Source organism: Polypterus senegalus, chromosome 17 (genome assembly GCF_016835505.1).
Source record: "Polypterus senegalus isolate Bchr_013 chromosome 17, ASM1683550v1, whole genome shotgun sequence".
Lineage (NCBI taxonomy): Eukaryota > Metazoa > Chordata > Cladistia > Polypteriformes > Polypteridae > Polypterus > Polypterus senegalus.
This window is the reverse complement of record NC_053170.1, coordinates 16709451-16736192: the sequence shown is the minus strand read 5'-3', so window position 1 is coordinate 16736192 and position 26742 is coordinate 16709451. Positions and strand designations below refer to the sequence as shown.

The window sequence follows — 26742 nt, the reverse complement described above, 5'->3', positions numbered from 1 at the left end:
ATGCAGCACTCAGATCTAAGAGGATAAACGACCTTTGTCTGTATTTACCCACAAGTCATTTACTACTTTAACAAGTGCAGTTTTTGTACTGTGATTTGTTCTGAAACCCGAATGAAACTTATCAAGAATAGCACGTTTATTGAGGTGGTCATTAAGCTGCATAATGACTGCATTCTCAAGAATTTTACTTAAGAAAGGCAGGTTAGAAATGGGCCTAAAATTTTCAAAAGCAGAGGAATCAACCTTATTTTTCTTGAGCAGGGGTTTAACTACAGCGTTCTTAAGACAGTCTGGGAAGACCCTCGTATCTAATGATGAGTTTATTATGTTAAGAATACTATCAATTAGTACGACTGATACTTCTTTGAAAAAACTTGTTGGTATTGGGTCGAGGAACGCCGGTGGAGGGTCTCAGTTGAGAAATTATTTTATATAAATCAGATAAATCTATCCTGGTGAAAGAATTTAATGTGTTTAAAATGAATTACTGGGGTTTAAGTGGTTCAGTATTGGGGAGATGTACTATGTTATTTCTAATATCATTAATTTTTTGATTCAAAAATACACCAAAAACCTCACAAGTTTCACTGGAAGTTTTTTGGAGACATCCCATTGAGTGACCTGGATTTAGCAGACGATCGATCGTAGAGAATAAGACTCTGGGATTACTAGCATTGTTATTTATAATTCCAGAGAAATAACAGCAGCTCTCAAGATGGACTATGTTGTTATATTCTGTTATTTTAACCTTCAATATTTCATAATGGAAAGTCAGTTTAGTTTTTCTCCATTTATGCTCAGCTCCCCGGCATGTTCTTTTAAGATCAGACACTATTTGGATCTTCCATGGTATAACAGTACTAGAAGATTTTTTAACTATCTTTTCAGGTGCAACTATGTCAGCAACAGCTCTCACCTTAATATTAAAATTTTTCACCTTACTATGTACATTATTCTGACTATTGTAGTAAGCACTACAAACGGACTGGTTGCTTAGAATGTTTGTAAATTTTGAAGCTGCTGATGAATCAAAGAAGCGTTTTTTAACAATATGCTTCTCGTGAATATTTTCTATCATTATTTCTATATTAAATAGTAGCATAAAATAGTCTGATAGACCAATTTCAATGATCTGCTTCACATCAACTTTTAGTCCTTTAGTAATTACGAAGTCTAATGTATGACCTGCTTTATGTGTAGGCTGACTAATGTGCTGGCTCAAATCAAAAGAGTCCAGGAGGTTCATGATTTCTTTTACTTTCGGGTCACACTGATTATCAATGTGAAAGTTAACTATTAGGAATGTGTCATAGTTCGTAATTATAATTGACACCAAGTCTGAGAATCCTCAAAGAAAGACGCATTGTATTTAGGAGGTCTATACACGGATAATACTAGAAACCGAGAAAGTTCATGAATAACAACAGCAAGATTTTCAAAGGACTTGAATTTGCCAAAGCTGACATCTTTACACTTTAACCAGCTCGAGTAAATGTTTGCTAAACCGGCGCCTTTCTTACCTTGGCGATCCGCATGAGCAAAGCTGTAATTCAGAGGTGCAGATTCGATTAAAACAGTCGCACCATCTGAGCTAAGCCGTGTTTCACTTTGTGCAACAAAATCAATATTCTGGTTTGGAACCCCTGCAGATTTTATTTTTTTTCTCCAGCCATCTGGAGTTTTTTGTTTTTTCTGTCCTCTCTGGCCATTGGACCTTACTTTTATTATATGTTAATTAGTATTCCCTTATTGTAATTCTTGTTTATTTTGTCTTTTTTTCTCTTTCTTCATCATGTAAAGGACTTTGAGTTGCATTATTTGTATGAAAATGTGCTATATAAATAAATGTTGTTGTTGTTTTTGAGCACAAGTCTTCAGTATAATTTGAAGAAATTCTAATGGTGGTGTCAATATCCTGGATCCAGGAGTTATGCTTTGTGTGCTTTTTTGTTAATTGTTTAACCAGTAGGGGAATAATCTGATTTTTATACAGTCATTGTCTGGAGTCAATTACAACTTAAATACTTTTCAGTCAAGAAGTATGTGTAAATACCATACAGTGGGTGATTCATTGCACTTCCCTCTGCTGCCCATCTGCAGATATAGGTCAGTGCTTCCCAAAACCGTTACGTTGTGTTTACATGCAAGTCAACGATATGTACCAGCTAGTGGCAGTTGAGTTTGCGTTATCCATCTGAGTGGTGAATTTGTGACATAGACTCTGTTGATGGAGTTGTTCACTAAGATCCTGTATCCCTTGTGTACATATGGCTGGTGCTTTGTAGAGCTTGAATTATGACTTGCACTTAAGCTCCTCAAACTATTTAATAATGTTTAGCTTATTGTTCGGTTATTCTCGACTTAAAAAAATGTTTCCTTTTAACATTGATGCTGGACCTGCAAATGAATACTGTTAGAAAATTTTATTTAGAAGAATTTAGAACAAGCTGCTTAGCCCAGTTGTTAAAGAAAATGTAATACTATATGAAAGTTTTCACACAACTGTACAGTTTTTCTATACACTGTACTCTAAGAAACAGTTAAAATGATTATAATATAGAGTAGGTATTTCTATTACTGATCTCTGCAATACATTCTAGGCTTTCGATATGAAAGAATGTGAAGTGAAATGTTTCATAAAGCAGTAAAAAATAAAAATAAATGTTTCAATTTTGGAACCACTTAAACTGTATTGATGTACTTGACAGTCTAACTTGTTCTTTAAATTATTATTATTTAACAACACTGCATACACTTCAAAATGCATTTCAAAGCTGATGTTTATTTAATTGCATAAGTCCTACTAATGTTTGCAAAAATCTTGATTACAATTCTGCAAAATAAATAAATAAATACATACATACATAAAAATAAAGAATAGCATTTCTGTTTATCTGGATATAAGTATACCTGAACAATATTGGCTAGTTCTGGTCATTCTGGCTAGCTGTTTTGTAGTTTATGCAGAAAGATGATCAGATTTTGAACACTTATCATTACTTCCTGGTAGATGCCATATGATCTGAAAGGGAAACTAAAGTAATTGAATAAATGGGAACTGAAGCAACAATACATGTTTGTATTTTCCCCAAATAAAACACATGAAGTAGATACATATTGTCCATATAAGTCAGTATAGAAGATCGAAAAAAGTGTAAAGAAATTTATTTCTTGTGCTTTTCCCACCATTAAAAATTTAACAGCTGTGCGTATTTCACATGAAGCTGAAGCCAATAGTAGTTTCTCAGGAAATGTGATTCACTATACTTCTCTGTGATTACTATACTGTACTGTTTCTTACCCATTCTACTTTTTCAGTAAGAAATTAAATGTGAACATTTTGAGCATCCTGGTTAGATCTTGATTATATTCCACAAGTAATAAAATGTTGTTATTAAAAAGACCTAAAGCACATATGATATACGGTACATAGGTTATGCACACACAGTCTTTACATGGTGGATTGTCTGAATTCTTTAAATTCTAAACAGAAGTGTCCTCCTCTACGGATAGTACCAACTGCCTGTTTTTTAATAATCTGAGGCTAGAGGGTGAACTATTGATTTCTAAGGCCTCCGAATCATTTTCTCTCTTGAATGATAGGCCATTTCACACATTTTTGTGTGTATAATAAACACATATTTAGTGTGATGATTATACATACCATGGTCTAGGGAAAAAAAGAAAAAGCTTAAAAATATTTAAAATTACATTTTGTGTAAGCAATACCACTACCTATTATATTCTAAATATGCAGTACATTATTTAAAAGCACAATTAAGATGGCTGATTTGTGTTTGGTAAAATAACACTAAGATAATATACAATTCAATGCTGTCAAAGTAATTAATCACCACAATGCAAATAGTGTACTGTACATACACTATGGTATAATGACACTTCTCTGGTGTTATTTGCCATTTTTAATTGAAAATAACCAAGGTTATATTATAATTTGTATATCTAATTTAGTATAGTAACTTTTTAATTTGTTTGATATAGCCATTACATGTTCTAATATGAAATTAATAACAGGACTTTTTTTAATATTATTGTCATTCACTTGTTACCTGCAATGAATTTGTGTCCTGCTCCTTACTTGTGCCATTACGACTGCCTTGTTTTCAACGGTTTGGGTTCAGAAAACAGGAGGATTAACCATTTACATGATTAGGGAATATGCATACATGCATAACAACTGAAAGGTGAAGTCAGTTTCATGTCATACCCAGTTCTTAAAGGCCTCCACTACCTGTTGTCATGCATCTTATATTGAAATAATGTGTCTTTTCTAGATCTGAATAATAACTTCATCAGTATTCATACATTATTAAAGTAGTGAATTGTTAGGCTCAAGTATGACTGTGCTAAGTCACATGAACAATGTTTTGAAAATTTGTTATGCCACATATGATTTACCAAATTAAAAGTATTTTTTACATTCATTTTTATATTCTTTTTGAATCTTTCCTTTTCCATTACATGAATTGGAGCATTCATTTTTACGAAGACTTGATTCACCACATTTATGACTTTTTTTCTATTGCAAATTTTTATGATCATGGGTACTGTTGATTTAATATGATACAGTTATCGTGACCTCCTTGCTCTTCTTGACTGATCCCATGTAAAATAAGAATTTCTTTGTATTGCATTATGTGCTTTTGCCTGAGGTAATAAAATATGTTTAGGGTGCTACCACATTTTGTGACAGCTTACACTGTACTATTTTCATAAGATGTCCAAAACCAGTTTAATATTATATTTGTTATTTGCTACTTTTGTTTTTAAGAAAATGTCTTATTCTCAAAGGAAGATGATAGCCCACCACTTAAATGTGAATGTGTGCTTATTTTTAGTCAGGATGGTAGTAGGACTTGCATAAAGGGCACATGGTTTTCTCCTTGTTAAACGCTTTAACAAAGTTTTTGGGTCAGAACCATAACTGAAGTGCCACTGAATTCAGCACTTGGAAAGTATTGATGTGCTGTGTAATCAAATTTTGGTCTGAATAAATCTCTCTTTGTGTCTCACTGTGTCTCTGTCTGTCTTTCTTTCTCTATTATTAAGTGCCTCTGTTGTAATATATTACCACTCTTTATAACAACTACCCGTCTAAGTGCAATTATGCAACAATTATAACATCAAGCAAAGCAGACTACGTTTACCTAAGTGAGGAGCACCTTTGTCAAAGTTTTGTTCTTGCTTTTCTCCCATGGCTACTGGGTTATGGAGCAGCTCTACATAATACTTAACTAGATTGGGCGAGCTTGATAATGGACGAAGGGATAGATATTTAATTTAAACATATATATTAAAACTTTAAATATATATTACAAAATTAAATATAGAGTGGCTATGGGTGATTTACAGTTTGCAAGTATACATTTTTCCTATTTATTTAGACTGACCCATGTGTGAAGCAAAAATTTTGCTCTTCAAAGTTGGTGGCTACTCTTGCAGAGAATGGAATCTGTGTGAAGTGTCAACACTGACTTAAACTGTAGTAATAAATAATATGCAGTAATAGCATCTCATAGAATAGAAAGACTTGAAGGTTTGTTTGCATGCTGAATGAAATCTTGGTTTTTACTGTTTACACAGCCTATGTGCTGTTCCCATAATCTTGTACTGCTTTATTGAATTAAGAAGAAGGAAGATGAGACACTCATCAGAGAAATGATGAGTGTCTTCCCAAATGCATTTGGGTGTATAGAAGTTAAAACGATTTTGAACTACTTGTAAACCTCTGAATCATGGTCATGGTTCTCATATCATGAGTCATGGTTCAAAAAGAAACTCAAAAAAATCTTTTACCTATATGAATTAAAATCATTTGCATCATGGAAAATTTAATTTTGGTTCATTGTGTATGACATAATTTGTATGAAGTGTCCCACCTTCTTATGAAATTTTTTTTCATAAATCAAGTGTATCTTTGAGGCAGTATGATTTTTTAAAAATTTCGAGACACCTAGTCTCGCCTTTTTTGTGTTTCGGCATTTTAAGGTAATTGTCTTACCTAAATTTACTTTTCGACCCAGCATTAGCACCTTTTTCCTCACACTATCTATTTAGCATGGACAGAGACCAATGACAAAGAAAAATCATGCTCAGCTCATCTTCTCAATTGGATTACGAGTAACCAAATATTGTTTTCTTGCTACTATTACTACAAGTGGTAGGAGTTTAAAGAGCTCTTGGTTGACAAGGCATTCAGAATATAAAGTGATTCAGGGTCTGTAGTGTCTCTTTGTTAGCTTCATTGAGGCTGTTGCTGTATGTCTTTCGGTGGACATCTACTTTAAATTTGAAGTAAACATATCTTTTTTTAAGGTAATTGCTCTATAACATCAGCAATACTTTAATAGTGAATTCATCAGAAATCTGCACACTGAGCCACCTATACCCACCTCCTTTAATTTAGGCACTGTTAATTTTAAGAGAGTAGATGTGAATTTAATTTCATGAAAGAAAATATTATATATATTATTTTGATTATTCTTCAACTCCAATGTGCTAAACCCATCCTTGAAGTCTCTGAATTTCTCACATGAAAAATGTTTTAAAGTATAATTAAAGCATTGACTCCTGGTACTCAGAGGGTTATTTTTCAGAATTTCTGTTCATGAAGCTAATACCTGTTGAAATGACTCCTTACAACTTTTTATACCTTTTCCACCCCTAAAGTAGCCCCTCTGTTCACTTTTTTAAAAAGCCTTGTGGTTGTTCTTTGAACAGACAGACACTCCTTAATTGTTTGACATTGTGTTTTTTAATACTTTCAATAGTAAGGTTCAAACCTTGTCAATGTATACAGCATATCTGAATGCCTGTACATTTCAAAATGTTTTGCTAGAATGTAACTACATTCTACCAAATTATATACTGTAACAGTGTCTTACAAAAACAAACATGCCATTAAAATGATAAATTCTTGTTTTTTCTTTTTAAGTTCACTCATTTAATATTTACTGATATTTATAAATTTCATGAAGCAGCTGCATGTCATTAAAATAAGTCTGTTAACATTGTAAATTATACCTGTTTTACAACATTTCATAGCTGTCTTTTTTTAAACACTGGTCTTCAGTTTTGCATTGTTCTCAAGGCAGAAGTCTAGCCTTTTTGATATGTGGGGATATGTACTTTTGAGTGACAATGTTGCTATACCAAACAGTTTTTATTTTTATTGTTTGTACAAAAAGATATATTTCAAAAAGTTTAACTTTGCTCTGCACCTCAAACTCGTTGTTTCACACCTTTATAAATATACCCCATTCTTTCCAGAACAGTAGTCTTTCTGCTTTAAATGTCACTTCACATTTTTTAACCCTTTTTTTATTGCCTTGGAATTATGTTTTCTATTTTCGTGTTGACATATAGCTACGTAATGATACAGTGGCATTTGGATTCAAAAGATATTGAGTGAAGAAGATACTGTATAATAGACTTAAAGTAGTTCTTTTTATATTTCTTTTAAATACATTTTATATCATATTACAGTTGTTCCGAAGTTCAGTCTGCAGGTACCTGCGTAGCTTTGGGTTTTATTCCCGACAATTTCATAATCGTTGCTTCATTCTTACTTTGAATGGATTTCATTGTTTAGCGAGCTCTTCTTTTTTCAAACATTAGAACATTTTTGATGATAACAGACCATGTAGCCCAACAAGTAAATGCTGTAAGTTTTTCAAAATAACATCAGGTTGCATTTTGAAAGTCCATAGAGTCCTACTCTCTTCTACACTACTTGATCATTTAAATAAATAAATAATAATAATAATAAATAATTTAAAACAGTAACAGGCATTCTTTTTGCTTCTTAACACTCTTTTGGCTTAAGATGAAAAGGTTTAACCCCTTCAATCACAGCTCAAACTTTGTAGTCCTGCAATCAGCCTTGTCACTCTTCTCTGTACTTCCACTAGCACTGCTATGAATATTTTTGTAATATAGACACCAAAACGTCTAAGAATAATCCAGATGAGTTATGTTATATAGCTTAAACATAATTTGCCTTGACTTATTCTCTACACAATCTCCTGCAGTATGTAATCTAACATCCTATTAGACTTCTTAATGGCTTCTGTGCACTGTCTGGCTGAAGTCAGTGATCAGACCACTATGACTCCAGTTTGGGTCATGCTCATAAGTTGTATTTTTAACTTTCAAACCACCCCATTATATGTTGAAATCTAACACTTTTACTTTGACTGTGTAAAACTTTATATATGCTTCAATTTATTCTGGCAAAAATCACACCATGCCTACAGTAGATTCTGTCAAATTCCCACTGCACCTGTTTGTTTCATTCCATATTTCATGCCGTTTCACCTAGTTTGATATTATCTGCCAATGTAGCCATCTTATTTTTATATTCTTATCCACATCATTTATGTATATACAGTAGAGTCTCACTTATCCAACCTTCGCTTATCTAACGTTCTGTATTATCCGACGTCCCACCGTAAAAAAAAAAAAAGCATCAATCGGCAACAAGAACTGCAAGTTGCGAGCATGAGCGTAGTCTATTTTTAGTAGCTAAGTTCATTTTTTTAGTAAAATTTTCCTGTTTTGTTGTAAAATATGATTACAGTGGATTATGTGGCCAGCCCTCTCTAGTGTGTGTGCGTGTGTCTCTCTCGCTCACGTATGTGCGCCTGTGTCTCTCTCGCGCATCTGTGCGTGTGCCTGTGTCTCTCTCGCACGTGTGTGTGCGCGCCTGTGTCGCTCTCTCGCACGTGTGTGTGCGCCTGTGTCTCTCTCTCATGCGCGTGTGTTTGTGTGCGTGCGCGCACGCGCCTGTGTCTCTCGCTCGTGTGTGCGTGCGCCTGTGTCTCTCGCGCGCGTGTGTGCATGCGCCTGTGTGTCTCTCTTTCTCTCGCATGTGTGTGTGCGTGTGTCTCTCTCACGCGTGTGTGTGCGTGTGTCTCTTTCCCGCACGTGCGTTTGTCTGTCTGTGTCTCCCTCTCGCACTCTCTCTCTCTTGCTGCACAGGGAATGCACAGGGAGAGACTGAACACGTGTGGAAATCATCGGCGCGCACAAACCGAAAGGGAAACTGGCTCGTTCATATACCTAGTGTGTGGTCGTGAACAGATGCAAAAGTTTTGCGAACTTTTTGGTCATAACCCGATTTGTACGTGTCCAGAGCGTTCGTGAACCGAGGTTCCACTGTATTAGGTTCGTAATGTGTAAAATTATAACATAGTTTGACGTTTAATAGGCTTTTTCTTAACACCTCCCATTATCCGACATTTTCACTTATCCAATGTTCTGCCGGCCCATTTATGTCGGATAAGCGAGACTCTACTGTACAGTATATGTATATTAAAATGAGCAGCAGCCCCAGCACTAATTCTTTTAACATCACCTAATTTTGGAAAATTTCCTTTTACCATGACTCTTTGTTTCACCCTACTTTCTCATTCATGGCGTTTAAGTCAGTTTACATTGATTAACAGAATGCACCTTGAATTCCCATTTTTTGACTAACATCTCATATGATAATTTATGAAAAGCTTTCTGAAAATCAAGGATCTCCCTGGTCATAAGCTTTTTGTTTCTTCTTCATGGAATTCATGATGTACCCTTTTGAACCCATTCACAATCTTTTCCTTAATAATTGCTTCCTTCATTTTACACATAATACATGCTAAACTTACCTGGATCAATCCAATTATCATTTTAAATAATGTAATAATATCTGCTAGGTCCAGTACTTTTAAATTTTCTATTTGTGCAGTCTGCGGTGGGCTGGTGCCCTGCTCGGGGTTTGTTTCCTGCCTTGCGCCCTGCGTTGGCTGGGTTTGGCTCCAGCAGACCCCTGTGACCCTGTGGTTAGGATATAGCGGGTTGGATAATGGATGGATGGATGGATTTGTGCAGTGATTTTTTGAAAAAGTAAGCATCAATGGTTTATACATGCACTCACTAGCCTCCTTATATCTAAATCACTAAGTATCTCCTTGATAGTCTCTACTACTGTTAGAAGGTTATCAACTTCTTCACAAATGTAAACTTTAGAGGATTTGCTTTTTCACTGTCTATATATTTTATTTTTCGGTTAATGTTCCTAATACACTTCACCTCCTCCAAATACTAAGATAATCTCTATGGGCCTTTTACCTTTTTCACAATATTTGTCTCTGTATTTTAGCTTTCTTAATTTCCTTTTCAATCATTGCCCTCATATTCACTTTTTGTTCATTTGTAAAAATGGCAGTGAAGTAATTACTTTCCTTTAGCATTCAGTATTGTTTGTACCCGTGTCTGCACTGTTCATTGTTAATCGCCAGCATTTGAATGCAATTAAAGAATCAAACCCAACATAAATTGCTAAATTAAGAAGAAAATGACAAAGCTATGACAAAGATTAAAAATGATTATGAATATTCCCGAAATATTTCCAGGCTAGATAGCTAAGCAGAGAGGTTAGTAGAAAAGCAAGAATGATGCTTTAATTGACAAGTTGGTTGGAATCAAAACCTGCTGCCATGGAGATTTCCCAGGACGGAACTTGGGAACCACTGTCATATTTATATAAAAAAGAAGCAGATTTAAAACTGTGTTTTAAAATATTGACACAAGCCCTAGTAGCCTGTTATTTGCATGCAAATTGAAAAGATGAATATCTTCTTTAAAATGTGATTTTAAACTCCAAACCTGATTTTTGGCTTCTTTTTTCCTGTCTCTGGTTGTATTTTCTGTTCTGTGTTTGGTGCTAATGGCCAGCATTAAAATGATTCAGTTACTAATTTATGTACTGCAAAAATGTATCTATTATTCATTTACTATTATGTAATAAAACCTTGCTATATACACTGCCTTGGGTCTTCATAACACTTACAAAGCATCAGTAAAATGTTCACTCATCTCTGCCATGTGACCTACTAACAAAACTTCACTTTGGAGTGAGGTGGCTTAACAGAGACACATTTCTCTTGATATTACACATTTAGTATAAGACCTGTGAATTTTTCATATTGATTTGTAATTTTGCAGTCTTGTTAATATTTCACACTGCACAGAAATGAATAACTTCTTTACTGATGTTTTATAAGTGTTTTGAAGACTTAAAGAAACATTTTTAAGATCGTGTGTACATAACAGCAAATGAGTCAAAGATACATTTTTGCAGTAGCTAAGCGCAAGTGTTACCAAGGTTACATAGCACTCACCAATCTCATTATAGAGTTAAATTTAACTACATACCTTTGCCAGAACAATCTAGCACATGGAAAAGAGAAATTTAGGAAATTGAAATGTTAGCAGGGTGACTATTTTTCATGCTGGTGGTTGTTTCTTGCCAGTTCTTTTGTGACCCTAACCCAAATGCCCAGATTGTGTGTGTAGCATTTTTTTTCAGCTCAGGCTTTAAAAATGCACATTTTACCTTTTGGTTTCTGATAGGTACTTGTTGATATTAAGGATTGCTCTCCTATTGTTCATGTAGGTTTTAACTCTTACAGTGCTATACTAAGTACAAGGATGCTTATGTTTGATACAGGGTCTATATATTAACTGAGTTGGTGTTCACTAGATACAGTCATTCTTTTAGATATGACTGTTAATAGAAGTGCAACTCCTTACTCTATTTCTGTGTTTTCAAATTTGCCAATAAATAGAAATTGTGCTGCAAATCAAAGAGTTGAAGGAGTTAAAATTCTTCTTGTGATCCCACCAATGACCAGGCTTAATCTGTTCTTTACTATATTGTAGTAGATTTAATCATCTAATTCTCAAGAATATAAGAGATTGAATTGGCAAACAGAAGTCACAACTGCTGGCTCAAATCCAAATTTTCAAAAGTTGTACATTCTCTGCTATTGTTAGGATCAGAACACTTTGTTATTGTTGCTTACAGGTGCAGGTGAAACTCAAATTTGCATCTGTGTTTTTCTTTTAACTTCGCTGAGAAAATGTTCGTTTTGAGCACCTTGAAAATATAATGAAAACCTGAACATGAGTGCACCCGGAAAGATGCTGTTTCTAGTTTAATCTTATCAAAATCAGAAGTGGTTGAGTCAGCTCTTTAAGTTAGAATTTATTTATCTAGTATTGACTTACTAAAGAATATAGGAAGTCCTAAAAAGATTGTGCTAATTAATCCAAAGTTATTTGCATTCTTTGTTTATTGGGGAAATACATGGCAGTACTTTTTACAAAGGAATATAAAGCAACAGGAAAAAGGAGACATGATCTTTGAGGCCCAAAGAAGAAGTACTGCATTGTAAGGCAAACTTACCAACCTGCCAGATGCCCTCTGTACCTAGAATGTGCTACTTCAGAGTGTCCGATATATCTTTTTCATTTATTTCTGATAAAAGTATGAGTTCTGTACATACAGTGAGAGATTTAATGTTGATAGAAACTGCATGTAAGGTTTTCATTAACAAAGTTAGAAAGAGAAGCACCAAATTCCGAAATGATGACAATTGATGTAGCTGGAAAACAGCAGAATATGGCAGTATTTGCATGGTAGGAACAAGAATATCAATCCATTTCCTCCATGTAGATCATATTTTTTTAATTTTTGAAATTGTGGGGATCAGGAATTGTTTTGAATCATACAGAAGAAAAGTACGATAGCGCCTCTCCTTGTATCTTAAAGCAGAGTAAGCCAGGTTAGATTCTTTGAAGCTTAAGTAGGAAATACTGTATTTGCTTACTAAAGAAAGATGTTAGAGTTTGTAAATCTATTAATATCGCATTTCCACTTATGTTTCTTGAAAGTTTATTTGAATGAATGTCATGTCATATGTCATGGTGAATTTTGCTGCTTCTTCAGTGAACTTCAGATAGCCACCCCCCACTTTTCCTTTCTCTTTGCATAATCAGCCAAGGCAAATCACTGTAAGTAGAAATAGTATATGTTTGTGCAGATGGTAATGAATAATATTTTTTATTAATGAGGCTGTTATCTACACTTTGGACAAGCGTTGTTTCTTTTTTCTGAAAGACACTTTCAACTCAATGAAATAACACTAACAAACTGAGATGTATAAACTTGAAAGCAGTACAGATATATTGTGTGAATGTGTGAGATTACCAAGTGGCACCTGAGATGAAGACTGATAAATCTATAAATTTTAGTCAGACATGAAATACCATACGGTTAACAGGTTAAGAGAAATAGAAAATTGTCCATATATCAAAAAATGTGTATTGACGTAAAAAATAAGTGTCAGGACATAGTTGTCCTTTTTGGATTTTATAAGACTATCTTATATATACTAGTTTTATTCATGTGTCGGAATCTGAATGTAAGCTCAGGAAAGAAGTGCTTTAGCAGGATTTGTGATCAAAGAAAAATGTGCATGTTTCGCTTCTTCACATTCTCAACCTATCTTTATCTGGTTTTAGTAGATGAGTTGCTAGGTCAGTGAGGGGAACAGTCACCCATAGTTTCCTGCTGTGACTGCAATAATGGTAAGTGCTTCTTGGATGACTGTTACCACATATAGTGCACAGGTTCAGTATATGACATTGCTGTGTCATGGCCTCTAAACCCACACATAACTATAGGTACTTTAGAAATGACTGTCTTGTTTTCACAGATGTCATTGTATTTCCATTTTAAAAAGGAGATGTTCTTTGATCTGTGAAGATATAGCATGTTTTAGGAGAAGGATAAAGCAATGGCAGCCTAACTATCAATTTAGTGATTTGCTTCTTCATTTTTTATTTTGGTACTGTTATTTTTGCAGTGGTTCAAAATTACTTTTTTTTAATGTGGACAATTTTTGCTGAAAATATTTATCCTGCTTCTTATAGTAACACAGTCTGCATTCTGTGTGTGGATGTCATAATAGTACAGTGGTTATTTGCTATTCTAGGCACCTGGCTTTGGTTCAATTCTTATTATGCATGTTCTCTTCATGTACCCATGGAGGAGTTCTCTGGTACTCAAGCTAACTCCTATATCTCCAAAGGTATGCATGTAATGTTAATTTTAACTGAGTGGACTTTGTGATGGACTAGTGTCTCATCCAAATTTGATTCCTGTCTTGAAGCTGATGCTGCTGTAATTGGCTCCAGCTTTTATTAATGGAGTGGCCATGTTCAAAAATTGAAAATATTAAATTTAGCGTTGAAAAGAACATTTTAAATGTATAATTCCTTTTGTGCAATTGTTGCATAAAACTTTGAATATAAAACAAAAAAATGTTAAGTAGTGCTTGTTGCTAGTAAGATAGATTATAAAAGAACAATAATGACAGTAATGAAACAACAATAGCAATTTTAGTATGTAGAAGTTTGTCATTCAACAGCAAAGCAAAGTGATATTGAGCCAAATGTTATCAGTCACGTTTTTTTAGCTTTCAAAATACTACTTCAGCTTAAAAATGTTCTGAACCTGGGGACTCGATGCTTATTGTTTACAACCACCTTCAACATTGCAAATACTTAGTTTGATTAATTTCATTTGTGAAAAATGAAATATCTGTAAGAAATGTATTTTTTTTATTCTAGTTAGGCCAGATACATAGAACAAGGGTATTACAAAAGTTATGGACTTTCAAGTTCCTTGTATCATGTAGTTAACAGTTAAATTATGCAGTTGTAAGTGTACAGTGAATAGTCATCATTGAGAAGAAATACAGTACATAGAATTACTTGTGCCATGTAAATGCACTGAACCTTAATGAAAAGGTTAAAAAAAGAAAAAAGCTCTGTGGATAATGGGCAACATTAAGCTTGATCTTTAAAGCTTTTGGCAAGAATTAAAAAGTATTTAGCATAGTGCAGAGAAGTCCAATGAGGTATTTGTCACAGCAGCTGATGGCTGTCACATCTGTTGGGAACGTTCCATAAATGTCTAGGCATATATAATTTTATTAATCAAATTGTTGAGATTTTTAGGAACATTGTAGAAAGGAAGTCAGATGAAGCCAAATTCATTACAAACAAGGTCAATGTTCATGTTTTCAGGAGATTGATAAGCTCCAACTCTTTACAAATGTTCGGGGTTGTGGGATGATAACCCACTATTTACCGTAGGTTACCATATGTTCAATGTATTAACATTCACATTTTTGACTTTCGCATCATCACACAAATGTCACCCCTGCAAATGTTAAGGATTGACTATATGAGGGACGGCCAGCGTTTTTACCCAGCCGGGACACCTCTTTAAAGGAAGGACAGGGGAATATGGCTTTTGAAGAGTGCTATCTCCCCCAAACTGCTACTTGGCAGCCCCCCTGGGTTGCAACAGCTGAGCTGTTGGCTCAGCCCTGTTGGGTTCCGTGGATGCCACCAGGGGGAGCTGAGGGAGCTGCAGAGCCCTACTTTGGGCTTCCGCCACACCTGGACTTCTTTCCCATTGGGGTAGAAGCGATACTTCTTTTCTGCTTCTGTGTGTGCTGCAGGTTCCACATCTTGACATGAAGGGCTTCCTTAACCTTTTCCCACCAGCAAGCACAGCACAACAAGCACAAATAAGCAAACAGCACTATGTCTATTTCTTCTTCTTTTTACCTTCTGCCTCTTTCTCTCTCTCTCTCTGTCTGACTTTCTCTCTCTCTCTCTCTGCCTCCTCCTTCCTCTAGCAAGCTTTCACTTCTTCCTCCTGGTTCAGGCTTCTGGAACTGCAGCAGCGGACTTTCTTTATGTGACAACCAGGAGTATTCCCCGTGGCCCATTAACATGGTCCGGTATCACCTCTGGGTGAGGATGGAGCCTGACAAAGTAGGACTCCCCATTCCCTGTAGTACCCCCTGGCAGGATCTGCATGACCAGACAAGGCAGAGTAGCAGAACTCTATCTCCCGTGAAGTGCTGAGGGAACCCAGGTGGGCTGCCATCTAGAGTTCCAGGGGAAATAATACCAAATGCACACTCTCTCCCTTCCAATATATAGGCATTTCAGCTAGTTTAGGGCACCAGCCGTCTTATAGTCAATTAACTACATCTTTCAAAACTGCTGTTTGTTTCTGGTACCAATATTACCAAAATGCTGGTACTGTACCATTTTAAAAACTGTGTTTTTGGTGCATTTCCAGTTTTGGTATACTGTGCAACCCAAAATGTAATGTATGCAATCTGTATTTCAGTTTTTAAATAAATATATTTTGTGTGTTCTTTATTCTCAAAATGAAGGACCTGTCTTATTTTGCTTTCACATCAGGTTGTCATTTCTTTTTTCTGATATAATTCCTGCAGCTTTATTCTGCTGCATCTGTTTAGATCGATGTTATAAATAATAGTTTAATGACTGAAATTATTTTCTTTCTGTCTACAGCTGAAGTCAAAGTGAAAAATGAACAGGAAGATGATGATAGTGAAATTCAAGAAATGGATGGTGGTGGTGATGAACCAGAAAGTTTACAGTATATGGAGTACAGGGACTATACCCATTTGGAGAGCCAAGATGACTCATGTAGCAGTCCAAGGACCACAAGCAGAAAGCTAACATGTGAAATCTGTGGACTGGCCTGTGTCAGCCTAAATGTCTTGCTGGTGCATAAGCGCAGCCACACTGGTAAATAAATTATGTAAATTGTTTCAAACATTTTTGTTGAGAGCCTATCATAAAAGTATATTGGCTTTTAGTAAAACTGTGTTTACTTGCATGATCTGACATATTTACTGTTTGAGTTGTTTTGGAACACTTTATATTTCCCAGCATTTCCTACTGTGCTAGCAACAGGCAATTTTCATATTTGATTAGTAAGGTATAAGAGTTATTTTGAGAATGTGATAGAAATCTAAATTTACTTGTCTACCACTTATACAGCTCACTCAGGTTTTTAAATGGAAAGCTCATCAATCATTCTAAGAAAAGGCACAATTAATTAAATGCTTTGGAGCTAAAAATTGTATACTTAAATATCTGAAGAAAATGAGTCTTTAAGCCACATTGAATTAACCACAGCACTGAAATCATTAACTGAGTAAAATTCATGAGCCAAAGCACCTAGTTAGTAAAAAACAAGGTTAACAGATTTATTGTATCCAAGTAGCTTTTGTGTAGCTGATTCCATATTAAAACGCCTATATACATTGAAGCAAATCTAGAATGTTTTTTGCGAAATAGTAAAATTCTTGAGTAGAGCTGCCCCTTTACCCATCATCGCAACAGCATTTCTTCCATGTCACATTGGTGTGGAGATACAAAGAAGTGACATAGTGAGTTTAGCATTGTGAGTTAAGTGTGGTGTACAGTTTTCTCAAAAGCATTTTCCCCATTTAGATTTTCAAAATCTTTGCAATATTTGGTACGGAATATTATCAGATTTGTGTCTTTAAATATTAGTAAGAGACACAAGTTGACTGTTCATGAAATAAATATACAGGAAAATTTGCTGTTCATATATCTTTGAAATAATTCTCTTACAGTATTACCTGCTTTTGTTATAGCTGAGAGACAGATGGTTTTGCATTCTTTTTCACAAAACAAAAGTAATTTTTTCCTTCCATGAAAACAAGTTGACCAGCTCCTAAGGCAGCAAAAGAACTTCAGACTGTTACAACTCTAAGACCATGCTTGACAACTGTGTGAGGTTCTATCAACCAACATGATTAATTGTTCTAACCTGTTGTCCCTGGTGCAAACATATTGCAGTCCATCACTGCAGTCGTGATTCAGGGAAATGCCCCCAGAAGATGATTTAAAGCCCCCAATTGCCTAGAGACACCATATTGCATCTAGCATTGGGAGTTGAACTAGGTCAAGAGCTCACTAGCTGGAGGATGAGAGACCAGTCATTAAGAGAAAGCATGATAAAGAGAGAAAGGAAGCTAAGACAGTATTTTGTGCGATAAACCAGAACTCATTTGTACAAGCCAAGAGAGACTGTCAGATGTGTTGTTTGGATTCTGTTTATTTTGTAGTTTTGTTTTGTCCCTGTATTTATTCATACCCGTATTAATGTTTTTAATAAAGGTGACTTCTTTTGGTGCATGTTTGTCCTTCAGGGACTTATTCTCAGTTCAGAGAGTTGTCAGAAGAGTCATTTCTGTCACAGGTATTTGCTTTTCCAAAGATTAAATGAAGGAAAGGATTAACTAAATTCCTCCAAAAATCTTGAGTTTCAACCAGATGTAAAGCTAGGATGAACTTTATTGCTTGTGTTAATGAAAAATAATTTTTGCCTGCTGCTTTCTTATCTGTCTCATTTGTACAAAAGTGTATTAGTGATAGTGAAGCAATGCATAATGGCATTAGGCAAGACATTGAATAATGACATTGCTCTATGATTCTTTGTGACCAGCAGGGTACTGTAATTGTACATTTTGCTCCAGATGATTTTGTCAGAACTGACAAAGTTGGGAAGATTCACACTAATTACAGTTCTTCTTCATTTCAAGACAATGTCTGTGACCTAATTTTTTGGAGCACCAGATATTTAGAAATGGCGCTACAGTGACCTTCAGAATGATGGGCCAGGTTTTCATCCATAATATTTTACATGAAAAAATCTTTGTTGATACAGGCGATTTAAATGACAGTTGTCAGTAATATAATGCAAAAACAGATTAAACTTTTTCAATTCTGTTTTAAGAAATAAATTGTTGATACTTGAAAAGCTGAGAAAAATTGTAGTAGAAACGTTTTTGCCAGGAAAAATAATTACATATTAAGCATTTACATATACATTTATTGTCACGTGAGAGGATTTTCATCACATGCTTCTCCTTTAAGAAAATATACAGCCTGTCAAAATCATATCACCTGCAGCTTTCCGTAATATGTTGTGTCAATTTAAATAAATTAAATAACCACATTTTCTCTTGGGCATTCATAAAAAGACATCAGTAACTTTACTTAAAAACTGGGTAGTGCTTATGTAGCCTGTCTAGGCGTTCATTATATTTAGGTAGCCTTTAAATTGTTCTGCATATTTCTATAAATCTAATTTGGTAAACATGGCTATATTATGTGCGGTCCCAGGTATGACAACAAAAAAGTCACGAATTAAACACTTGTCATCAACAAGCACCAGGAATTATAAACTAACAATGTGGTACACCAGTGCATCATTCTGTCTTGAATGGCCATTGATGCCTCATAAACCCAGTAGTGGATGCTGGTATTACTGATCCCAAATGTCTCTGTATTCAACACAATTGGGCAATTTGTGTGACGCTATAGCATTGCACTTTTGGATTGGGACTAGTGGTTAATCATTGGCAATCCAGTGGTTTGACAAATGGCCCTCTATGTCTGTACAGCATTTCAGATGTTCATCTTGACACTTTCATTAAAGTGGTTCTCATCTACAAATTCTCAGAACCTCCTGACGCAGCCTTTATCATCAAATACTGGCTTATGCTGCATTAAAATTACATTTTCTTGTAGACATATCATAAGTAATTGCATCATTAGGCCCAGTCCTCTTGTTGTTATGTTATTAACTGTGGTGTTCAGCTGAGATATAAGCTATATTAGTGTTTGGCAAGTATTACCAGAAGTTTTGTATTTTTTAACAATACCAGTGAAATTTTACCATACTTAATACCATGCCAAAAACAGAAATCCCATTCAATGGCCTTTTATTAAAGTATAGTATTGTCATTCATAAATATCAAAATACACAGCAAGGTTTGAATTTTAATGTGCAGCAGAAATAGGGATCCCCATAGTGTAATAATTACAGATTACTTGTGCTGTTATTATCTGTAGGCAGTAAATCTATAACTGTAAGGCAGTATTATATTCTTCAATGTACCATTCAAATATATGACGTGTGCTTTTACTTATGAGTTATACTAATGAACAAACGTTTTCCTTCAAAGGCCAATTTAATTACATAAACTCAGTGTCTACAGATTCATATTTGTCAATGAAGTATGCTGTTTTGTTTGTCTATTAACTGCATGTTTTGGCGATTACGCATCTCTACTAACACAATATATGTCACTCTAATAGTAAGATGTGCCTAGTTCTTCAAAGCTTTGAAAAACCAAGTAAATTTTATTTTAGTAAAAACAAATAGAGCAAGCAACTCATGTCATTCCCAGTGTAGACAAGCCAAACAGCCAATTTGTTTGAATCTTGTATCAACATTTACTTGCTACAACTGTTGCTTGGCACCTTCCCTTGTCCCACAGTCCAATATACATAACTATGAATGCGTTAGTCGCACCCCAGCACGACCCTGTGCTGTATATGCTGGTTAGAAAATTGACAGATGCTTGGACTTATGGAATCTGTATAAATGCTCATTACAATTAGAGAATGAATGCAAAGCACTCAGTTCATTTATTAGGAATGTGTAAGACACTTTTTAAAAGTGATTAATCTTATTATCTTTTCATGTGTTATTACAAATGTGTGACAGCTCAAGTTAGATGATTGCACTTCATTTGATTAATAATGTTATTTCACTCTCAAAGTACTCACAGATCTATTTCTGAACTAATTCCACAATGGGATAAAAATGCCAATGATGAAAGCCTGTGTGTGTGTTTTGCTTTTCCTGTATTCACATGCTAACATTTTATTGCGCAAACACAAAAGCATTTCCTGACATGCTGTTTTTCTTTCGACATATGTTGATGCGCTGATCTATCATGAACACTGACAATAAATTTTTATCTGTAGTTTCACACACATTTTTATTATGCATTATTGCATCTTATGGAGTAATTTATCTACTGTCTGTCAAACATGAGTCTTCTAAACTTTACTACAGAATTAGTACCGAAATATTGGTCTTTGTGATATCCCGAGCTGGTATTAATCAGATGCCTGTATATCCTTTTCATTTCCTTTATTTTTAAAAAGTTAGGAAAGCCAAAGGTACATAATTTACAGTATAAATGAAATTGTGCATAGAAACATGTCAGACAACCTTTTCCCCAATAAAGCAAAACCTGTGCAATAGCAACTTATTTCAGAAATGACACATTATGAAAACCGATTTTATCGCTAAAAGTCAGTTTTATGTAAGTAAGATTCACAAAAATTATTTAATACATTTTAATTTTATATCTTAAAATGTGCATTTAGTTGATAGTGATGTAACAAATAAATGTTTAATGAAGCCTCTTCATTTCATCAGGGCATGATGTGTCAGTAGTCCCTGACCATCATCATCACAGTGTTATTCTTGCCAGAAAGTTTATGAAATTTATATACAACAGTCTGGCCTAAGTTAGTTTATAAACCAGATACCCTACAACAGATTTGCTTTTAATTAGATGACTGAATTCAGGAGTTATGTGATGTGGGTGTAAAACTGAAAAGATTCACATGCATAATTGTTTGCATTTATGTAATACTCACCTCTTTACCTTTTTTCTCTACTTATTCATTCTGTGAATTTTAAAGTACTTAGCAGTGTACAACATTATTTGATTTATGCATATATCTTGCATTTTATTACATATCATATTTGAAAGATTAAATATAATAGTTACATTTTAAACATATTTATGCATTTAGAAACTGTCATCTATGTTAATGCCTGTTAGTTGTGTGTTGACTGCTTAAGATCCAATAACAACAATAAGATTCAATAACAAGTACTTCTTGACAGGGTGAAAAATTGTTCTTGGTCCAAAAAAAGAAAAACAGATATTCTTAATTACTAGTTTTCTTTTTAAAAAACAAAAAGACATTTTAGGATGATTTGGCAGATTCCAGAAAATGAAAAACAAATGTTAAAAGAGATGCATTTAAATCTATGTGTTATTCTCTAACAAACTGCTGTATTCCCCATCCTAACATGTCTACATTTTTGTTTTCTTATATTGCACAAGTAGCCTTGTTGAGCATAAGAAACCATTAAGAAATTGTGGCTTGTTTTGGGTGAGTTGTTTTTCTAAAATATATTCTTTGAATTGGACGGCACGGTGGCACAGTGGTAGCGCTGCTGCCTCGCAGTAAGGAGACCTAGGTTCATTTTCTAAGTCATTCTTGCGTGGAGTTTGCAAGTTCTTCCCATGCCTGCGTAGGTTTCCTCCGGATGCTCCGATTTCCTCCCACAGTCCAAAGACTGTTCTTACATTGGTGATCCTACATTGTCCCTAGTGGGTGTGTGTGTCCTGCGGTGGGCTAGCGCCCAGCCCAGGGATTTGTTCCTATCTTGTACCCTGTGCTGGCTGGGATTGGCTCCAGCCGAGTCCCGTGACCCTGAGTTAGGATATAGCGGGTTGGATAATGACTTACTGACTGATTATTTGAATTTTGGAAAATATGTATTCATTTTTTCCTACCAGAAAGCTACCAGGGACCAAAATGTGGCACAAAGGTTATTGGTAATAATTGGTTCAAAGCTTTAAGAGATTGATATAAAAATCAACTAGTGAATATTAATAAGGTCGAAAGAACAGCAGCTTCATTTTGGAGGTATTCCAGTAATAGACTTGTGAAAGTGGTATTTTTTTGCAACAAGGATTTAGTCGTTGCTAATTAGTATATATGTCATATAGCCCCCATTACAGATATTGCGCATTTTAATCAGGAAGGTCAATACTAGAAACTTTCTATATTAAAATCAAGAAATCCAAAATGCTAAATGGTCAATAGACCATGAATTTACAAAACTATGAAAAGTGGGCATAAAACGCAGCTTAAGAGCACAGGTAAAAGAACTAATACCACAGCAAGGAAGCTGTGGTCACAACTTATTGAAAAAGGTACCCAGGAACTGCAGCCTTATTTCCTGTAGTACCTGTGGAACCTTTCCCTAATTAACAATAAACACACAATTAAAGAACACATAATAATTAAATTAAACAGAGAAACCAACAAATGTTGATTAACTATAATAACCACAAAGAATTAAAGGTGAAAAAAATGGAAAAATAATTCAGGACAGAAAAAATATAGTAAAAGGAGAAAAAAAGGATAATCTAAGAAAACTAAATCATAAAATGAAGTATGTCTTTACAAGGTCAGGTTAGGTTGGAGAGAATACACTGGTACAGCGCACATGACAAAACAGCTCAGGATCCTGCTTGGCAACCCCCCAGGCAAACAACCTTTGAAAATGACCATCTATCTGCCACAGCCAGGTGTTACGTGGGTGTCCCCTTGGCCTGGTCCAGCCACTCGGGTCCTCAGCAATGAGAATCCTCTGAGCTGGATCACACTCTGGGAATCGCGCCACACTCCCTCACAATGCAGGTAATGTGCCTCATTCGGGAATCCGTGAGCAACCGGTCATTCTACAGAAAGTCAAACCAGCGGAACCCAAGGATTCTCAGAAGAGACACAGTACTGAAGGAGTCCAGTCTTCTTCTCAGGTCACTGGCTACTGTCCATGTCGCGCAACTATATAGTAAGACAGGAAGCACAAGTACTCTGAAGACTTGAACCTTTGTCCTCTTACAAAGAAATCAGGAGTGCCACACACTTCTTTTCGGCGACCTCATGACCTCCCATGTTGTTCCAATCTTTCTGTTGACTTCACAGGAAGAGTCACCAGAGACATGAATGTCACTGCTGAAGTAAGTAAACCTCTCGACAAGATCGACACTCTCTCCACAGACACACACACTGCTGATGGCTATGCCTAAGAGGTCATTAAAGGCTTGAATCTTGGTTTTTACCAACAGATACCCCACAGGCGCTGGACCCCAAGACCTTGCCCAACACCCAGTCCATGCAAGCATTGAACAGAGTAGGAGCAAGAACACACCCCTGACAAACCCCAGAATCCATTACGAAAAGCACAGAGGTTCTGCATCCACTCTGCACAACACTCACAGTACCAGTGTACAGGCTGGCTATGACTTGCAGTAACCTTGGGGGATCCTGCAAAGTCCCAGGATGTCCCACAGGGCAGCATGGTCAACTGAGTCGAACGCTTTACAAAAATCGACAAAGGCTGCAAAGAAACTCCGCCAATATTCGTGTTTGTACTCCATGAAAATCCTCATTGCCAGGATGCAGTCAATGATAGACTTCTTAGGCGTAAAACCAGATTGCTCCAGTCACTGGGAGGTGAGCAGGTCATCACGGATCCTATTGAGTTTGATCCTAGCAAGAACCTTACCTGGCACCGAAAGCAGTGTTATTCCCCTTTAGGTGCCGCAATCCAGGTAACTGGATTTCAATTTCAGTGTATATATATATAATATATATATATATATATATATATACACATAGACCTGATTCCAATCTGAAATGTGGGTGGTTACTGTCCTCTCAGTTGCGAGATTCACATCATAGACATTATATAGTACAGTTTGCAGGGATCGAACCTCAGACGTCAGTGCTTGAGGCAAAGCCTCAGACATTGAACCATAGAGGCTGGTTTGCTTATTTGACAGGATTTAGATCGGAGTATTACATGTGTAGGTCTGATCACAATCTGATATTTGGGTGGTTACCTACAAGTCATATCATTTGAGAATTCAAGACTTGGGCAAATCTTTGGTAAATGAAATTTAATAAAAGTAAATGTAAAGCATTACACGTAGGAATTAAAATGTTAGATTGAAATACACAATATGTGTAACTTGAACTTGAAAGTATGCATTATGAGAAGGACTTAAGAATCATAGTAAACTCTTTAGTTTCTACAACCAAGAGTGTACAGAAATGAATTAAAAAGCTAATAGAATGTTAGGTTATATAGCACCTTGCTGTGCGGTAGAGGTTATGCTTAAGCTGTGTAAGGCACTAGTGAGGCCTCATCTGGTGAACTGTAAGCAGTTTTGACACACAAAACAAGACATAGTCTTACAATAAAGACATAACAGTGCTATAGAAAGTTCAGAGGAGATCAGCTAGTAATAGTGTCAATATTTGATATGAGGAAAAATTGGAGTAGTTTGAGCATATGGATATCAAGAAGTCACATGGTTGAAGTGTTCAGAATTATAAAGTGAGTTAGTTAAGTGGATGTAAGCTGTTATTTTAAAACAGGTCAAAAAAATACCGGGGCATTGATGAAAAGTTGCTAAAGGTAAATTTTGCACAAAAGTTAGAAGGATTGTTTTCACACAAAGATGCATACACTCCTATAATACATGACCAAGTTGTGTGGTAGACAATAGGAAAAAACTTAACTCAGCGTTTTTCTCTGGAAATCAGGTAAGCTGAATGGCATGTCCTCTTCAAAATTGTTCTAATATTCTAAAAATACATGAAATTGACTATAGAGAGCTTGATTCACCTGTAACAGCCAAATTCTTTCAGTTAATATTAATGTTAAATTTCCCTGTGTTTTGTGGTGTTTTAGCATAATTTGTCAGCTTCAGGAAAGTACTGTGATGAGCTGTATTGAAAGCAGCAATGAAGTCAAGAATTGGTAACTCAGAGCTCAAATGAAAACATTTACAATGCTGCTTTGAGGCAGTAAACATAATTAGGATAATTCAAACAGATGGTTATCATTTGAGTTTATTTGACTTAATCAAGTATGAACATAATTTTACTTCTTTAGAGAGAAAAAAAGAATATTTCAAGTAGCCAAAACAGTACACACACGTGATGATTTGAAATAGCCAAAATAGTACACCACATGAATTGGTCCTCATTATGACAGAATTAATTGCCCCTACCCTTCATTTTCCAGAAATAAGTAAAAATGATCTAGAAAAACTGGACATATAAACACACATTTTAAATTTGAACTCACAAGCAGAATGAGTTTTTCTTGTTTTTAGCTGAAAATGTTGGGGTATACTTGCTGTATAAATAAAGAAATGTTTGTAGTTCACAATAGACTGCCAACATCCTTTAATGAGTACAAGTCATTATATGTCTTATTTTCTTCATTTATCCTACTCTCTTACTGCCCCATTCTGTTATTGCCTGCTAAAAACCCTAAATCAGCCATGTTGAACATGCCACTCTGCCTATGGCATCAAATTTTGATTATATTTTCACTACAACTCTGACTTGACTTGATTCATTTCTTATCTCAGACATGACATTCTAAATCCACATGGTATCCAATAATTTTTTGAGATTACAAAACAGGCTTCTTTTGTGTATGGTTTTATTTTTGATCACCCATTCCCTATCTGACTTTAAACAGTCAAATCTGATGTATGCACAGGGGAAGTGGCTTGATTACATCATTTTTGCACACCATGTGACATGTTAAGACAAACATGGCAGACAATGTGAACAGTCAGTAGTACGTTAAGAAAACAGCATTTTTAAAGAACAGATTTTTAGCCATTGGAAGTCAACAAAGCAACTAAAAATACAGTCACACCACTTTTGACTTATGTTGCATATCCAAACTTGTCTCTGAGTGGAGGTGGTATACATCACAGCAAAAAATGCTAAACATGTAATGCCATAGCTGTTCTGTGCTGAATCACAAAATTTTGAAAACAAACTATGCATCTAAAATATAGGAAATTGAAAAGTATCAGCAGAATAAACATACAGGGATTGATGTTCACAACTTGCATATATTATAATTCCCAATGTGTGTATAGCACATACATTTCACATAAGCTGAATGTATATATAATACTCAAGCCACATCTAGATCAAGTAATGCAAATACCATAGACTTTGGATCTAATTCTTTTTACCAACTCCAATTCAGGCACTGAGAGCTGGTAGTGTAAATGTGGCCTGTGACTCCAGGGTTCAACAATGGAAGAATGCATTTTACTTATTAACAATGTCCAAAACACCTCTTGGTTTCTGCTTGTGGTTCAGCTTGCTGGCAAGAACAATTATTTTCTGTATGAGCTGTGGTTTCCTACCAGTTCCAAATTAAATGCACACACCCAAAGAAAAGCATGTTTAGCACTCTGTCCAAGGTGAGAGTTCAGTTTTATGTTATATAATACAATTAGATATTTTTTTTCTTCA

General features: G+C 35.3%; 1 protein-coding gene across 2 annotated transcripts in view; it reads left to right on the top strand.

The window, feature by feature from the left end:
• Positions 1-26742, top strand: part of LOC120517725 (zinc finger protein Aiolos-like) — a 124274-nt gene that overhangs the window by 30149 nt on the left and 67383 nt on the right. For both annotated transcript variants that reach the window (XM_039740184.1, XM_039740185.1), the window contains one exon: positions 16249-16488. In XM_039740184.1, coding sequence (XP_039596118.1) covers positions 16249-16488 — 240 coding nt within the window. The remainder of the gene's footprint in view (positions 1-16248; positions 16489-26742) is intronic.